Source organism: Embiotoca jacksoni, unplaced genomic scaffold (genome assembly GCF_022577435.1).
Source record: "Embiotoca jacksoni isolate LCO1_2020_lvr unplaced genomic scaffold, fEmbJac1.0.p SCAF_21, whole genome shotgun sequence".
NCBI lineage: Eukaryota > Metazoa > Chordata > Actinopteri > Embiotocidae > Embiotoca > Embiotoca jacksoni.
In genome coordinates, this window is record NW_027185352.1 from 649,411 (window position 1) to 664,929 (window position 15,519).

The 15,519-nt window shown below is 44.0% G+C and overlaps 1 protein-coding gene across 1 annotated transcript; it reads left to right on the forward strand.

Annotated features, from left to right (window-relative positions):
- Positions 1-394: 394 nt before the first annotated feature.
- Positions 395-13,035, forward strand: LOC138202398 (sorting nexin-4-like). The gene is made up of 14 exons (XM_069156331.1): positions 395-524; positions 835-959; positions 1,048-1,186; positions 2,748-2,897; positions 3,556-3,603; positions 3,695-3,750; positions 4,542-4,614; positions 4,938-4,999; positions 5,623-5,688; positions 5,960-6,049; positions 6,516-6,615; positions 11,751-11,896; positions 11,972-12,086; positions 12,153-13,035. The coding sequence occupies exons 1-14, from the start codon at positions 402-404 to the stop codon at positions 12,198-12,200; spliced, it is 1,341 nt and encodes a 446-aa protein (XP_069012432.1). The 5' UTR covers positions 395-401; the 3' UTR covers positions 12,201-13,035.
- Positions 13,036-15,519: the final 2,484 nt, after the last annotated feature.

Here is a 15,519-nt window from a genome sequence, read left to right on the forward strand (position 1 = left end):
TACAGCAGTCCAGCCTGGAAATAATAAATGTATGGGTTAGTCATGTTACTGCAGGTGGAAGAAGCAGAGCGACAGACGGCTTCATCAGTTAAAGGACGTGTCCTGGTCACAATGAACTCTTTTCAACTGGGAGTCCTTCATCAGCATGTTGGAGAGAGTCGTTGTTTTGCCTGGAGCCTCCTCCTCCTCCTCCTCCTCTTCCTCCTCACCCTCCTCTTCCTCCTCCTCCAGGGACAGTTCACTCTGAAGAAATAAATGAATGAATGAATAATTAATTACTCGGTTTTGTACTGTTTTATTTGGTGGTAAAGGTCTGTTATTATAAAATAAAATGGAATAAACAACATGATTTAAAAAAAATAAAATAAATTTAAAAAAAAGGCTGATGGGACGCGCTGCGCATGCGTCCTGGATCAGCAGCAGCATCAGGAGAGATGAAGATGATGGCGGAGGATGTGAAGGAAGAGTTTGTCAGTGACGACGACTCGGAGCAGACAGCAGCCGACGGGAGCCTCAGTAACCCGGTAAGAGGCAGCTATTCGTCCCGGTGTGTCCGGTGGACCAACCACCGACAGCTAGTTAGCGGCAGAAGCTAACGTCACCCGGTCCGGTGCACCGGAACACCGTGCTAATGTTGTACTGTGAGCTCACTGGTGGCTTACAACATGTAAATGTGTCATCGTTGATGTGGACGGCTGTCAGCTGTTAGCTGGATGCAGGTGGAGGACCCTGCTGCACCTTGCTGCACCTTGCTTCATTCTGCAGCTCTCTGCTGCCCCCTGCTGCTCACTGCTGCCCTGTGTTGTGACTGTTGTGACCGTGTTGGTGGTGCAGGTGGTGGAGGAGGGCTCGACTCTGCTGCGCAGGATGGAGATCTGCGTGGGCGAGGCGGAGAAGAGGAGCGGCAAAAATGCAGTGAGCATGCAGGAGACGTTCACGGTGTACCTGATCGAGAACAGGTGAGCGCGGACAGCTGTGGGCGGGGCTCAGGTGTTCACCTGTAGGATGAGCTGCATCAGTTCACCGTCTGTGCTATAACGTTTGCAGGCCAATGGACGCGGTGGCTGAGGGTCGTAACCCCGCCCCCGACTCTCTGTGGAGGAGGTACAGTGAGTTTGAACTGCTGAGGAACTACCTGATCGTCACCTATCCGTACATCGTGGTGCCGCCGCTGCCCGAGAAGAGGGTGAGTTCAGTGTGATGGACGTAGACTCTGGCTGTGAATACTTATGTAGGTGTTATATTTTCGTTCCTTATTAGGGCCCGAGCACCGAGCATCGGTGCGAAAGGGCCCGAGCACCGAGCATCGGTGCGAAAGGGCCCGAGCACCGAGCATCGGTGCGAAAGGGCCCGAGCACCGAGCATCGGTGAGAAAGGGCCCGAGCACCGAGCATCGGTGTGAAGCCCTGTTGTTGCATAAAAATGTTCTCGTTCTTGGTCGTTCTTCTTCTCCTTACATAAAGGGATTTTCGTTTTTGGAGGTTTTATCATATTCAAAAACTCATGAAAGTGAATACACAAATTTTTGTATTCTAGTGAAGTCGTGAGTGGGCGTGGCCAAACGGCTCGAGAGCGCCCCCTACAGAGATGCCCCGGCGGCCACATTTACCTAAATTCACGACATCCGGTGGACACGTGTATCACACCTGGACGCACATAAAAGTCACTGTTACGTCAACTCGACAGGAAGTCCACCATTTTGAATTTAGTCGCCATTTTGTGTGATTCTGACACGTTGTACTTTGTCGAACTCCTCCGAGGGATTTTGTCGGACTGACTTAAATTTAGATTCTATGGATAGAAAACATGTTTGGGATTAAAAGTTATCAAAATAATTCGTTTTCATCGACGTGTGTGCCCGTGAGAGGCGGCCATTTTGAGCGTCTCGCCATGAAACTAGGAGTTGCTTTAAATCTTATGTACATGGACCGACCTTCTCCAAACATCACAGGTATGATAACAGCCCCGCCCTGAAGACCCCTGTGGGGTAATATTCACTCATAGTCATAGCGCCCCCTGTTGGCCACTGGAAATGACACTTTTCATACTTTCTCATTCTACGTCGAGCTGGTTGATCCCATGAACGTAAAGTCGGGTCACAATAACCTAAACATGTAGTTGATGATATATTGAGACATTCGTTCGACTTTGTTGATGGACGTCACCGTGACGATGTGGCAAAGTTTGATGTCTCGCCGTGACACAGGAAGTTGATGTATAAGGTCAAGGGATGCTTGAAACCTCACGAAACGTATGACATACATCCGGTGTGGTGAGACGATACATTATATACCTGTTTTGCGAGAAGCGGGGATACGCTATCCCTCGCGAGCTGCACGTCGGGGAGACGGCGCGCGGGAGTGCGAGGGCCCGTACATCACTGCTTGCAGTTTTAATTTTTAATAGATTTGCAAAAATTTGAAACAAACTTTTTTCACTTTGTCATTATTGTGTGTAGAATTTTGAGGCAAAAAATGAATTTAATCCATTTTGGAATAAAGCTGTAACATAACAAAATATGAAAAAAGTGAAGCTGTGAATACTTTCAGGATGCACTGTATAACAGTACATACTGTTAGAGGGCTGCGGTACGTACTGACAGGAGGCGGAGCTAAGTGACTCTGTGGATCATCTTCAAGACTCTCAGGTGTTCATAGATGATTGACAGATGACATAAGTGAATCAGACCTGAACACAGTGTCCACACAGGTAAGGTGAAACAGGAAGTTGTGTTCTCCCACCTGCAGGCTGAGTTCGTGTGGCACAAGCTGTCGGCCGACAACATGGACCCGGACTTCGTGGAGCGTCGGCGGGTCGGGCTGGAGAACTTCCTGCTGCGCGTGGCCTCTCATCCGGTCCTCTCCAATGACAAGATCCTCCACCACTTCCTCACAGAGGTACGCATCAGGTGGTCAGGTAATCAGGTGATCAAGTGATCAGGTGGTCAGGTGATCAGGTGGTTAAGGGGTCAGGTGATCAGGTGTTCATGTGATCAGGTGGTCAGGTGATCAGGTGGTCAACGGGTCAGGTGGTCAGGTGATCAAGTATTCAGGTGTTCATGTGATCAGGTGATCAGGTGGTTCAGGGGTCAGGTGATCAGGTGTTCATGTGATCAGGTGGTCAGGTAATCAGGTGATCAAGTGATCAGGTGGTCAGGTGATCAGGTGGTTAAGGGGTCAGGTGATCAGGTGTTCATGTGATCAGGTGGTCAGGTGATCAGGTGGTCAATGGGTCAGGTGGTCAGGTGATCAAGTATTCAGGTGTTCATGTGATCAGGTGATCCGGAGATCAGGTGGTTCAGGGGTCAGGTGATCAGGTGGTTCAGGGGTCAGGTGATCAGGTGTTCATGTGATCAGGTGGTCAGGTGGTCAGGTGATCAGGTGTTCAGGTGATCAAGTATTCAGGTGTTCAGGTGATCAAGTGATCAGGTGTTCATGTGATCAGGTGATCCGGTGGTTAAGGGGTCAGGTGATCAGGTGATCAAGTGTTCAGGTGATCAGGTGTGTGGGTGGTTTCCTGCGGTGTGACTAACTTCATGTGTTTGCGTGTCATCAGGAGCACGGCTGGAAGGAGGTGGTGTACGAGACGGGGTTCCAGGCGAAGGTACCGGACCCTGGGCAGGTTCTGGTTCTGGTTCTGATCTCTTCATGCTGATGTTGTCAGTGTTCACTCAGCTCCTCTTCCTCCCTCACAGGCCGACTCCAGGCTCAGAGCTCTCAGCGCCACCTACAGGGTGAGGAATCCCGACAGGTGAGCGTCCTCCGTGGCTCCTCCCTGATCACGTTTAGACTTTTAATGATTTCCTTATCAAGGTGAAATCAGATGAAGGTTGAGCTGCTTCCAGAGTAGAGAGAATTAATTTATTATTGATTCATCTGCTCCTAATTGATTAATTTATTAATAAATCATCAGAAAACTGGAAAAGAAATAATCTGAACACCCGACAACATCATCAAAAATCACCATATTTACCTCACTGTGATGTCAGAGAACATCTGAGAACCTGGAAACCTCCAGAATTCAGAACCGGGCCTTTAAACATGGCTGGAACACCGAGTGGATCGGCCGGAGGGGTTCCTTCTCCTCACTGATCAGTGATCAATAACTTCATAAATACATAACTCGTTGGATCCAAACTCTGAGAATCTACTCGAGGAGAAGTTTATGAAGCTCTCTGAACATGTTCTTGAAGAACTTTTATCTTTAAGGATCGACTCTGAACTTTAAGGAGAAATATTTACAAAACGGCTCAATTCTAAGAATTTTCTTAGAATTTGGTCACCAAGAGGAACTTCTATTCTGAGGACTGTTTGTGAATCCGACCGCTGGTCTGCACAGTAACATGAGCTGGAGGCCTCCAGGAGCATCGGTCTGATGTGGACACACTGATACTGGGTTTATTGGGCCGATATCAGGGAGGTTGTCCATCATACGGTGGAATAATGGAGCCGTCGCTGCAGCTTTACATTATACTAACACTCCTTTAAAGACTGTTGGAGTGATCACAGTGAACGCTGACCTCTGACCTCTCTCCTCCTCAGACGCTTCATGGAGATGAAACACTACAGTGACGAGCTGCAGTCTCACACGTCTCAGCTGCTGCGAGCGCGAGCAGTAAGACTTCAAACACTTCCTTCATCTTTAGATCTGAAAACGTTACGGATTCATTCAAAAGGATTTAATAAACGATATTAACCGTCAGCTGATTCATTCAAAAGGATTTAATAAACGATATTAACCGTCAGCTGATTCATTCAAAAGGATTTAATAAACGATATTAACCGTCAGCTGATTCATTCAAAAGGATTTAATAAACGATATTAACCGTCAGCTGATTCATTCAAAAGGATTTAATAAACGATATTAACCGTCAGCAGTGATGATGGAGGAACATTTCTCTCCACACGGTAGTGATGAGGCGTTCACTGTCTCTGCAGAGAGTCGCTGATCGGCTGTACGGAGTCTACAAGGTCCACGGCAACTACGGGAGAGTCTTCAGGTAACACAACACAGATACACACGGATACACACGGCTACGGATAAAAAAAAAAAAAATTAAATTAAAAAAAATTGCCCTCGGGGATTAATAAAGTAAATACCTACCTACCTACCTACACACAGATACACAGCTACACACACATACACACAGCTAAACACACAGCTACACACAGATACACAACACAAAAAAACATTTTTGAAATCACATCATCACAAATGAAAGTTAAAGTTTCTGTTCTCCTCCGTCTGTCCTGACAGAAAGAGGGAAACCTCACAGTGTGTGTAACTGTGTGTGTAACTGTGTGTGTAACTTCATGTGTAACTGTGTGTGTAACTGTGTGTGTAACTGTGTGTGTTACTGTGTGTGTAACTTCATGTGTAACTGTGTGTGTAACTGTGTGTGTAACTGTGTGTGTTACTGTGTGTGTAACTTCATGTGTAACTGTGTGTGTAACTTCATGTGTAACTGTGTGTGTAACTGTGTGTGTAACTGTGTGTGTTACTGTGTGTGTAACTTCATGTGTAACTGTGTGTGTAACTGTGTGTGTAACTTCATGTGTAACTGTGTGTGTAATTGTGTGTGTAACTGTGTGTGTAACTGTGTGTGTTACTGTGTGTCTGCAGTGAGTGGAGTGCCATAGAGAAGGAGATGGGGGACGGGCTGCAGAGTGCCGGTCATCACATGGACGCGTGAGTGACTCAGTGGACTCTGTCTGTCGAGTGTGTGTGTCCTCTGAGGACAGATGTTATATCTGTCTCTGTCGAGTGTGCGTGTCCTCTGAGGACAGATGTTATATCTGTCTCTGTAGAGTGTGTGTGTCCTCTGAGGACAGATGTTATATCTGTCTCTGTAGAGTGTGTGTGTCCTCTGAGGACAGATGTTGTCTCTTTCTCTGTAGAGTGTGTGTGTCCTCTGAGAACAGATGTTGTCTGTCTCAGTAAATGTCTCCGTCCCCTCCAGATATGCTGCCTCCATAGATGACATCTTAGAGGAGGAGGAACATTACGCCGACCAGCTGAAGGAATACCTCTTCTATGCTGAAGCTCTGAGGTAAGACCACAGTTCAAGCAGCCAATCAGCTCGCAGCGTGCAGTGTACGGCGGTCAGAGGTCAGCTGGTATCAGTGACATCCCTGTAATGAGAAACATCCTCCAGCTGTGACTGAAAAAGAGAAGGAAGCGTAAATATAACAATAAAATATCACGAAAGGAATTTAAAAAGGACCTGTCCTCGGAGACAGCTGCCTGGCTGTCCTCGGAGACAGCTGCCTGTCTGTCCCTCAGAGACAGCTGCCTGTCTGTCAGGTGAAGACAGAGAGTTTTAATGGAGGCTCAGCAGGAAGTGGAATCACCAGCAGTGATCACAGATAAAAAGTTTTCATGAAATCTCACAGTGACAGTCTGTACCTCACTTCCTGTTTTATAACCTCACTTCCTGTTTTATAACCTCACTTCCTGTTTTATAACCTCACTTCCTTACGTATGTCACCATCCATCCTCGGACTCTGCGGTTTCAGGGCCGTGTGCAGGAAACACGAGCTGACCCAGTGTGAGCTGGAGATGGCCTCCCAGGACCTGATCTCCAAGAAGCAGCAGCGGGAGGAGCTGGCGACGGGCGTACGTACATCTCTTCCTTCTTCACCAGCCTCTGGTTCAGAGTGGGTCGCGCACTAATCAGAAGGTTGGTGGCTCGATCCCCAGCTCCTCCTGTCCACATGCCTAAGTGTCCTTGAGCAAGACACTGAACCCTAAGTTGCTCCTGATGGAGTACCATCGGTGTGTGAATGTTCTCCTGGTGGAGTACCATCGGTGTGTGACTGTTCTCCTGGTGGAGTACCATCGGTGTGTGACTGTTCTCCTGATGGAGTACCATCGGTGTGTGACTGTTCTCCTGATGGAGTACCATCGGTGTGTGACTGTTCTCCTGGTGGAGTACCATCGGTGTGTGACTGTTCTCCTGGTGGAGTACCATCGGTGTGTGACTGTTCTCCTGATGGAGTACCATCGGTGTGTGACTGTTCTCCTGGTGGAGTACCATCGGTGTGTGACTGTTCTCCTGATGGAGTACCATCGGTGTGTGAATGTTCTCCTGATGGAGTACCATCGGTGTGTGACTGTTCTCCTGGTGGAGTACCATCGGTGTGTGACTGTTCTCCTGGTGGAGTACCATCGGTGTGTGACTGTTCTCCTGGTGGAGTACCATCGGTGTGTGACTGTTCTCCTGATGGAGTACCATCGGTGTGTGACTGTTCTCCTGGTGGAGTACCATCGGTGTGTGACTGTTCTCCTGATGGAGTACCATCGGTGTGTGAATGTTCTCCTGATGGAGTACCATCGGTGTGAATGGAAACGGTGATAAATCAATACAAGTGCATCATTACATTACATTATTACATTACGTTACATTACGTTACATTACATTATTACATTACGTTACATTACATTACATTATTACATTACATTAAATTACATTATTACATTACATTACATTGCATTACATTTCATTACATTACATTTCATTACATTATTACATTACATTACATTGCATTACATTTCATTACATTACATTATTACGTTACATTACATTACGTTACATTACGTTACATTACATTACATTATTACATTATATTTCATTACATTTCATTACATTGCATTTCATTACATTACATTATTACATTTCATTACATTACATTACATTACATTATTACATTTCATTACATTATTACATTACATTATTACGTTACGTTACATTACATTATTACATTACGTTACATTACGTTACATTACATTATTACATTACGTTACATTACATTACATTATTACATTACATTAAATTACATTATTACATTACATTACATTGCATTACATTTCATTACATTACATTTCATTACATTATTACATTTCATTACATTATTACATTACATTACATTACATTGCATTACATTTCATTACATTACATTATTACGTTACATTACATTACGTTACATTACGTTACATTACATTACATTATTACATTATATTTCATTACATTTCATTACATTGCATTTCATTACATTACATTATTACATTTCATTACATTACATTACATTACATTACATTGCATTTCATTACATTACATTACATTATTACATTTCATTACATTATTACATTACATTACATTATTACATTACGTTACATTACGTTACATTACATTATTACATTACGTTACGTTACGTTACATTACATTATTACATTACGTTACATTACATTACATTATTACATTACATTAAATTACATTATTACATTACATTACATTACGTTACATTACGTTACATTACATTACATTATTACATTATATTTCATTACATTTCATTACATTGCATTTCATTACATTACATTATTACATTTCATTACATTACATTACATTGCATTTCATTACATTACATTACATTATTACATTTCATTACATTATTACGTTACATTACATTATTACATTACGTTACATTACGTTACATTACGTTACATTACATTATTACATTACGTTACGTTACGTTACATTACATTATTACATTACGTTACATTACATTACATTATTACATTACATTAAATTACATTATTACATTACATTACATTGCATTACATTTCATTACATTACATTTCATTACATTATTACATTTCATTACATTATTACATTACATTACATTACATTATTACGTTACATTACATTACGTTACATTACTTTACATTATCACATTACATTATTACATGACATTACGTTACATTACATTATGTTACGTTACATTACATTATTACATTACATTTCATTACATTTCATTACATTGCATTTCATTACATTACATTATTACATTACATTACATTGCATTACATTTCATTACATTACATTATTACGTTACGTTGCATTACATTACATTATTACTTGACATTACGTTACATTACATTATTACGTTACGTTACATTACATTATTACATTACGTTACATTACGTTACATTACATTATTACATTACGTTACGTTACATTACATTACATTACATTACATTATTACATTACATTAAATTACATTATTACATTACATTACATTGCATTACATTTGATTACATTACATTATTACATTACGTTACGTTACATTACGCTACATTACATTAAATTACATTATTACATTACATTACATTGCATTACATTTCATTACATTACATTATTACGTTACGTTACATTACATTACATTATTACTTGACATTACATTATTACGTTACGTTACATTACATTATTACATTACGTTACATTACGTTACATTACGTTACATTACGTTACATTACATTATTACATTACGTTACGTTACATTACATTACATTACATTATTACATTACATTAAATTACATTATTACATTACATTACATTGCATTACATTTCATTACATTACATTATTACATTACGTTACATTATGTTACATTACATTATTACATTACGTTATGTTATGTTACGTTACATTACATTACATTACATTATTACATTACATTAAATTACATTATTACATTACATTGCATTACATTTCATTACATTACATTATTACATTACGTTACGTTACATTACGTTACATTAAATTACATTATTACATTACATTACATTGCATTACATTTCATTACATTACATTATTACGTTACATTACATTACATTACATTATTACTTGACATTACGTTACATTACATTATTACGTTACGTTACATTACATTATTACATTACGTTACATTACGTTACATTACGTTATTACATTACGTTACGTTACATTACATTACATTAAATTATTACATTACATTAAATTACATTATTACATTACATTACATTGCATTACATTACATTATTACATTACGTTACGTTACATTACATTACATTACATTACATTATTACATTACATTACGTTACATTACATTATTACGTTACGTTATGTTACATTACATTACATTACATTACATTATTACATTACATTAAATTACATTATTACATTACATTGCACTACATTTCATGACATTACATTATTACATTACGTTACGTTACATTACGTTACATTACATTAAATTACATTATTACATTACATTACATTGCATTACATTTCATTACATTACATTATTACATTACGTTACGTTACATTACATTACATTACATTACATTATTACATTACATTACATTATTACGTTACATTACGTTACATTACGTTACATTACATTATTACATTACATTACGTTACAGTACATTACATTACATTATTACATTACATTACATTGCATTTCATTGCATTACATTACATTTCATTACATTACATTACATTATTACATTTCATTACATTGCATTACATTGCATTTCATTGCATTACATTACATTTCATTACATTATTACATTTCATTACATTATTACATTACATTACATTGCATTACATTTCATTACATTACATTATTACGTTACGTTACATTACATTACATTACATTACATTATTACATTTCATTACATTGCATTTCATTGCATTACATTACATTGCATTTCATTACATTACATTACATTATTACATTTCATTACATTACATTACATTTCATTACATTATTACATTTCATTACATTATTACATTACGTTACGTTACATTACTTTACATTATTACATTACATTACATTGCATTTCATTACATTACATTTCATTACATTATTACATTACATTACATTACATTTCATTACATTACATTACATTACATTATTACATTACATTACATTGCATTGCATTTCATTACATTACATTACATTACATTACATTATTACATTTCATTACATTACATTACATTACATTTCATTACATTATTACATTTCATTACATTATTACATTACGTTACGTTACATTACTTTACATTATTACATTACATTACATTGCATTTCATTACATTACATTTCATTACATTATTACATTACATTGCATTTCATTACATTACATTACATTATTACATTTCATTACATTACATTACATTATTACATTACATTACATTACATTACATTTCATTACATTATTACATTTCATTACATTATTACATTACGTTACGTTACATTACTTTACATTATTACATTACATTACATTGCATTTCATTACATTACATTTCATTACATTATTACATTACATTGCATTTCATTACATTACATTACATTATTACATTTCATTACATTACATTACATTATTACATTACATTTCATTACATTACATTTCATTACATTATTACATTACATTACATTACATTACATTGCATTTCATTACATTACATTACATTATTACATTTCATTACATTACATTACATTATTACATTACATTACATTACATTGCATTTCATTTCATTTCATTACATTACATTACATTACAACCAGAACAACAAGAATCAAGAAAATACAATTTCTTCCAGAAAGCCAAACTACAAAGTTCTATCAGTAAGTTCTATTTTAAGACACTAAAGTTCTACTGTTCAAGGTAAAGGAGGAGGAGGAGGAGGAGGAGGAGGAGGAGGAGGAGAAGGAGGAGAAGCGGAGTGAATGGGCTGGGGTGTAAGGTTGGACCATGTCCTGGATGCAGAGGAGGAGAAGGAGAAGGAGGAGGAGGAGCGGGCTGGGATGTAAGGTTGGACCATGTCCTGGATGCAGAGGAGGAGAAGGAGAAGGAGGAGGAGGAGCGGGCTGGGATGTAAGGTTGGACCATGTCCATTACCATTTACGGTAAGTTTTCTCCTCCTCAGATTGTGCGGACGTTCTCCTTCAAAGGTATGACCAACAAGATCTTTGGGCAGGAGGCCCCAGAGCAGAGGGAGGCCCGGCTGAAGCTGCTGGAGGAGCTGATCGCTGAGGGGGAGGAGACGGTCAAGGAGAAAACGGCGGAGTGCGAGTGAGTCGCTGCCGCTGCAGGTTGACTGTGCAGCTTCATCCTGGAGCTTTTTCATGTTGTGTTGTCTGACTGCAGGGAGCATGTGCAGAAGGCCCGGGTGGACATGCAGCGCTTTAGGGAACAGAAAGACCGAGACCTGCGGGAGGCGCTCATCAACCACGCTGTCATGCAGATCAGCATGTGCAAGAAGGTAGAGAGCATTCGGCCGGACGGACGTCACATGACCTCGCGGCGCTCACAGTGTCTCTCTCTGCAGGGAATACAAGTGTGGAGCAACGCCAAGGAGTGTTTCCTCAAGATGTGACGCTGGGGCCCCTGCAGAGAGACTCCACCCACAGTGAGGCTCCACCCACAGTGAGGCTCCACCCACAGCGAGAGGAGCACCACCCAGAGAGAAGAGCTCCACCCACAGTGAGGCTCCACCCTCAGTTAGGCTCCTCCCTCAGAGAGAGGAGCTCCACCCACAGTGAGGCTCCACCCTCAGTTAGGCTCCTCCCTCAGTGAGAGGAGCTCCACCCACAGTGAAGCTCCACCCTCCGTTAGGCTCCTCCCTCAGTGAGAGGAGCTCCACCCTCAGCGACCCATGTTTCCTTGGTCATTTGATGCCAGGTGTCTGGACTGTTGCCATGGGAACACTGGTCAGCAGGTCACTGGTTGTTATAGTCTAACTCTGACATCAGAACGCATTGTTTCACTTTTCTCAAGCTAACCTTTAGCTGCACACCTGTCTCACCTGTCTGAGTGGACAGACAGGTGAGACAGACGGAGGACTGCAGGTCTCTGTGCAGCTGGTGGCTGACCTTCTTTGTGGGAGGCTTTTAGGGAACATCTGTAAAAATAAAGATCACCTGGGTGAAACTCCCCCTGTGCATGTCCTCAGTCACACGTGGCTCCTCCCACCAGCACCTGGAACATCTCCAGCTGTGATAAACATGCAGTGAGCTTCTCATCCTGCAGGTGTTGGCCTGATGTCAGCTGTCACAGATGAATCCAGACCTGTGTTGAATCCGAAGGTTTGACCACGTGGACTCGTTGAGGTGTTAGAAAGGTCTCCGTTTCATCTGGCTCCATGCTCACATGGAATCTAACTGTGAATGTACCAAAGAACTGTAAACAAATAAACACCTTGTAAACATGAATCTGTAACATTGGTCGTGAAAGAAGAGGAGGTCTCTCAGGGGAGGAGGACTCAGGGGAGGAGGACTCTGTCAGGGGAGGAGGTCTCAGGGGAGGAGGACTCTCAGGGGAGGAGGACTCTGTCAGGGGAGGAGGTCTCAGGGGAGGAGGACTCTGTCAGGGAAGGAGGACTCAGGTGAGGAGGTCTCTCAGGTGAGGAGGTCTCAGGTGAGGAGGTCTCTCAGGGGAGGAGGTCTCAGGGGAGGAGGTCTCTCAGGGGGGGAGGTCTCAGGGGAGGAGGAGGACTCTGTCAGGGGAGGAGGACTCAGGTGAGGAGGTCTCAGGGGAGGAGGTCTCAGGGGAGGAGGACTCTGTCAGGGGAGGAGGACTCTGTCAGGGGAGGAGGTCTCAGGGGAGGAGGACTCTGTCAGGGGAGGAGGACTCAGGTGAGGAGGACTCTGTCAGGGGAGGAGGTCTCAAGGGAGGAGGACTCTGTCAGGGGAGGAGGACTCAGGTGAGGAGGTCTCTCAGGTGAGGAGGTCTCAGGTGAGGAGGTCTCTCAGGGGAGGAGTTCTCAGGGGAGGAGGTCTCAAGTGAGGAGGTCTCAGGGGAGGAGGACTCGGGAGGAGGAGGACTCTGTCAGGGGAGGAGGACTCAGGGGAGGAGGACTCTCAGGGGAGGAGGACTCTGTCAGGGGAGGAGGACTCAGGTGAGGAGGACTCTGTCAGGGGAGGAGGTCTCAGGGGAGGAGGACTCTGTCAGGGGAGGAGGACTCAGGTGAGGAGGTCTCTCAGGTGAGGAGGTCTCTCAGGGGAGGAGGTCTCAGGGGAGGAGGTCTCAGGGGAGGAGGACTCAGGGGAGGAGGAGGACTCTGTCAGGGGAGGAGGACTCAGGTGAGGAGGTCTCAGGGGAGGAGGTCTCTCAGGTGAGGAGGTCTCAGGGGAGGAGGTCTCAGGGGAGGAGGTCTCTCAGGTGAGGAGGTCTCTCAGGGGAGGAGGTCTCAGGGGAGGAGGTCTCTCAGGTGAGGAGGTCTCAGGGGAGGAGGTCTCAGGGGAGGAGGTCTCTCAGGGGAGGAGGTCTCAGGGGAGGAGGTCTCTCAGGGGAGGAGGTCTCAGGGGAGGAGGAGGACTCTGTCAGGGGAGGAGGACTCAGGGGAGGAGGACTCAGGTGAGGAGGTCTCAGGGGAGGAGGTCTCAGGGGAGGAGGACTCTGTCAGGGGAGGAGGTCTCAGGGGAGGAGGACTCTGTCAGGGGAGGAGGACTCAGGTGAGGAGGACTCTGTCAGGGGAGGAGGTCTCAAGGGAGGAGGACTCTGTCAGGGGAGGAGGACTCAGGTGAGGAGGTCTCTCAGGTGAGGAGGTCTCAGGTGAGGAGGTCTCTCAGGGGAGGAGGTCTCAGGGGAGGAGGTCTCAAGTGAGGAGGTCTCAGGGGAGGAGGACTCGGGAGGAGGAGGACTCTGTCAGGGGAGGAGGACTCAGGGGAGGAGGACTCTCAGGGGAGGAGGACTCTGTCAGGGGAGGAGGACTCAGGTGAGGAGGACTCTGTCAGGGGAGGAGGTCTCAGGGGAGGAGGACTCTGTCAGGGGAGGAGGACTCAGGTGAGGAGGTCTCTCAGGTGAGGAGGTCTCTCAGGGGAGGAGGTCTCAGGGGAGGAGGTCTCAGGTGAGGAGGTCTCAGGGGAGGAGGACTCAGGGGAGGAGGAGGACTCTGTCAGGGGAGGAGGACTCAGGTGAGGAGGTCTCAGGGGAGGAGGTCTCTCAGGTGAGGAGGTCTCACGGGAGGAGGAGGTCTCAGGGGAGGAGGTCTCAGGGGAGGAGGACTCAGGGGAGGAGGTCTCTCAGGGGAGGAGGTCTCAGGGGAGGAGGTCTCACGGGAGGAGGAGGTCTCAGGGGAGGAGGTCTCTCAGGTGAGGAGGTCTCACGGGAGGAGGAGGTCTCAGGGGAGGAGGTCTCAGGGGAGGAGGACTCAGGGGAGGAGGTCTCAGGGGAGGAGGACTCAGGGGAGGAGGTCTCTCAGGGGAGGAGGTCTCAGGGGAGGAGGAGGTCTCAGGGGAGGAGGTCTCAGGGGAGGAGGACTCAGGGGAGGAGGTCTCTCAGGGGAGGAGGTCTCAGGGGAGGAGGTCTCAGGGGAGGAGGTCTCTCAGGGGAGGAGGTCTCAGGGGAGGAGGTCTCAGGGGAGGAGGACTCAGGGGAGGAGGTCTCTCAGGGGAGGAGGTCTCAGGGGAGGAGGTCTCTCAGGGGAGGAGGACTCAGGGGAGGAGGTCTCTCAGGGGAGGAGGTCTCAGGGGAGGAGGACTCAGGGGAGGAGGTCTCTCAGGGGAGGAGGTCTCAGGGGAGGAGGTCTCAGGGGAGGAGGTCTCTCAGGGGAGGAGGACTCAGGGGAGGAGGTCTCAGGTGACCAATAACACAGACTGATCATATCTGGTGTTTTTCCAACCAGAGTTTCTGTTGGTTGTTTTGTTTTGTTTTTTAAAGCAACTTTATTGAAATCATATTTGACACATTTCAGG

Coding starts and splice junctions, on each gene's coding strand:
- LOC138202398 (XM_069156331.1), top strand. CDS start 402: ATGCGTCCTGGATCAGCAGCAGCATCAGGAGAGATGAAGATGATGGCG. Junction 1,187..2,747: donor CGCCGCTGCCCGAGAAGAGG/GTGAGTTCAGTG, acceptor TCCCACCTGCAG/GCTGAGTTCGTGTGGCACAA. Junction 3,751..4,541: donor AGGGTGAGGAATCCCGACAG/GTGAGCGTCCTC, acceptor TCTCCTCCTCAG/ACGCTTCATGGAGATGAAAC.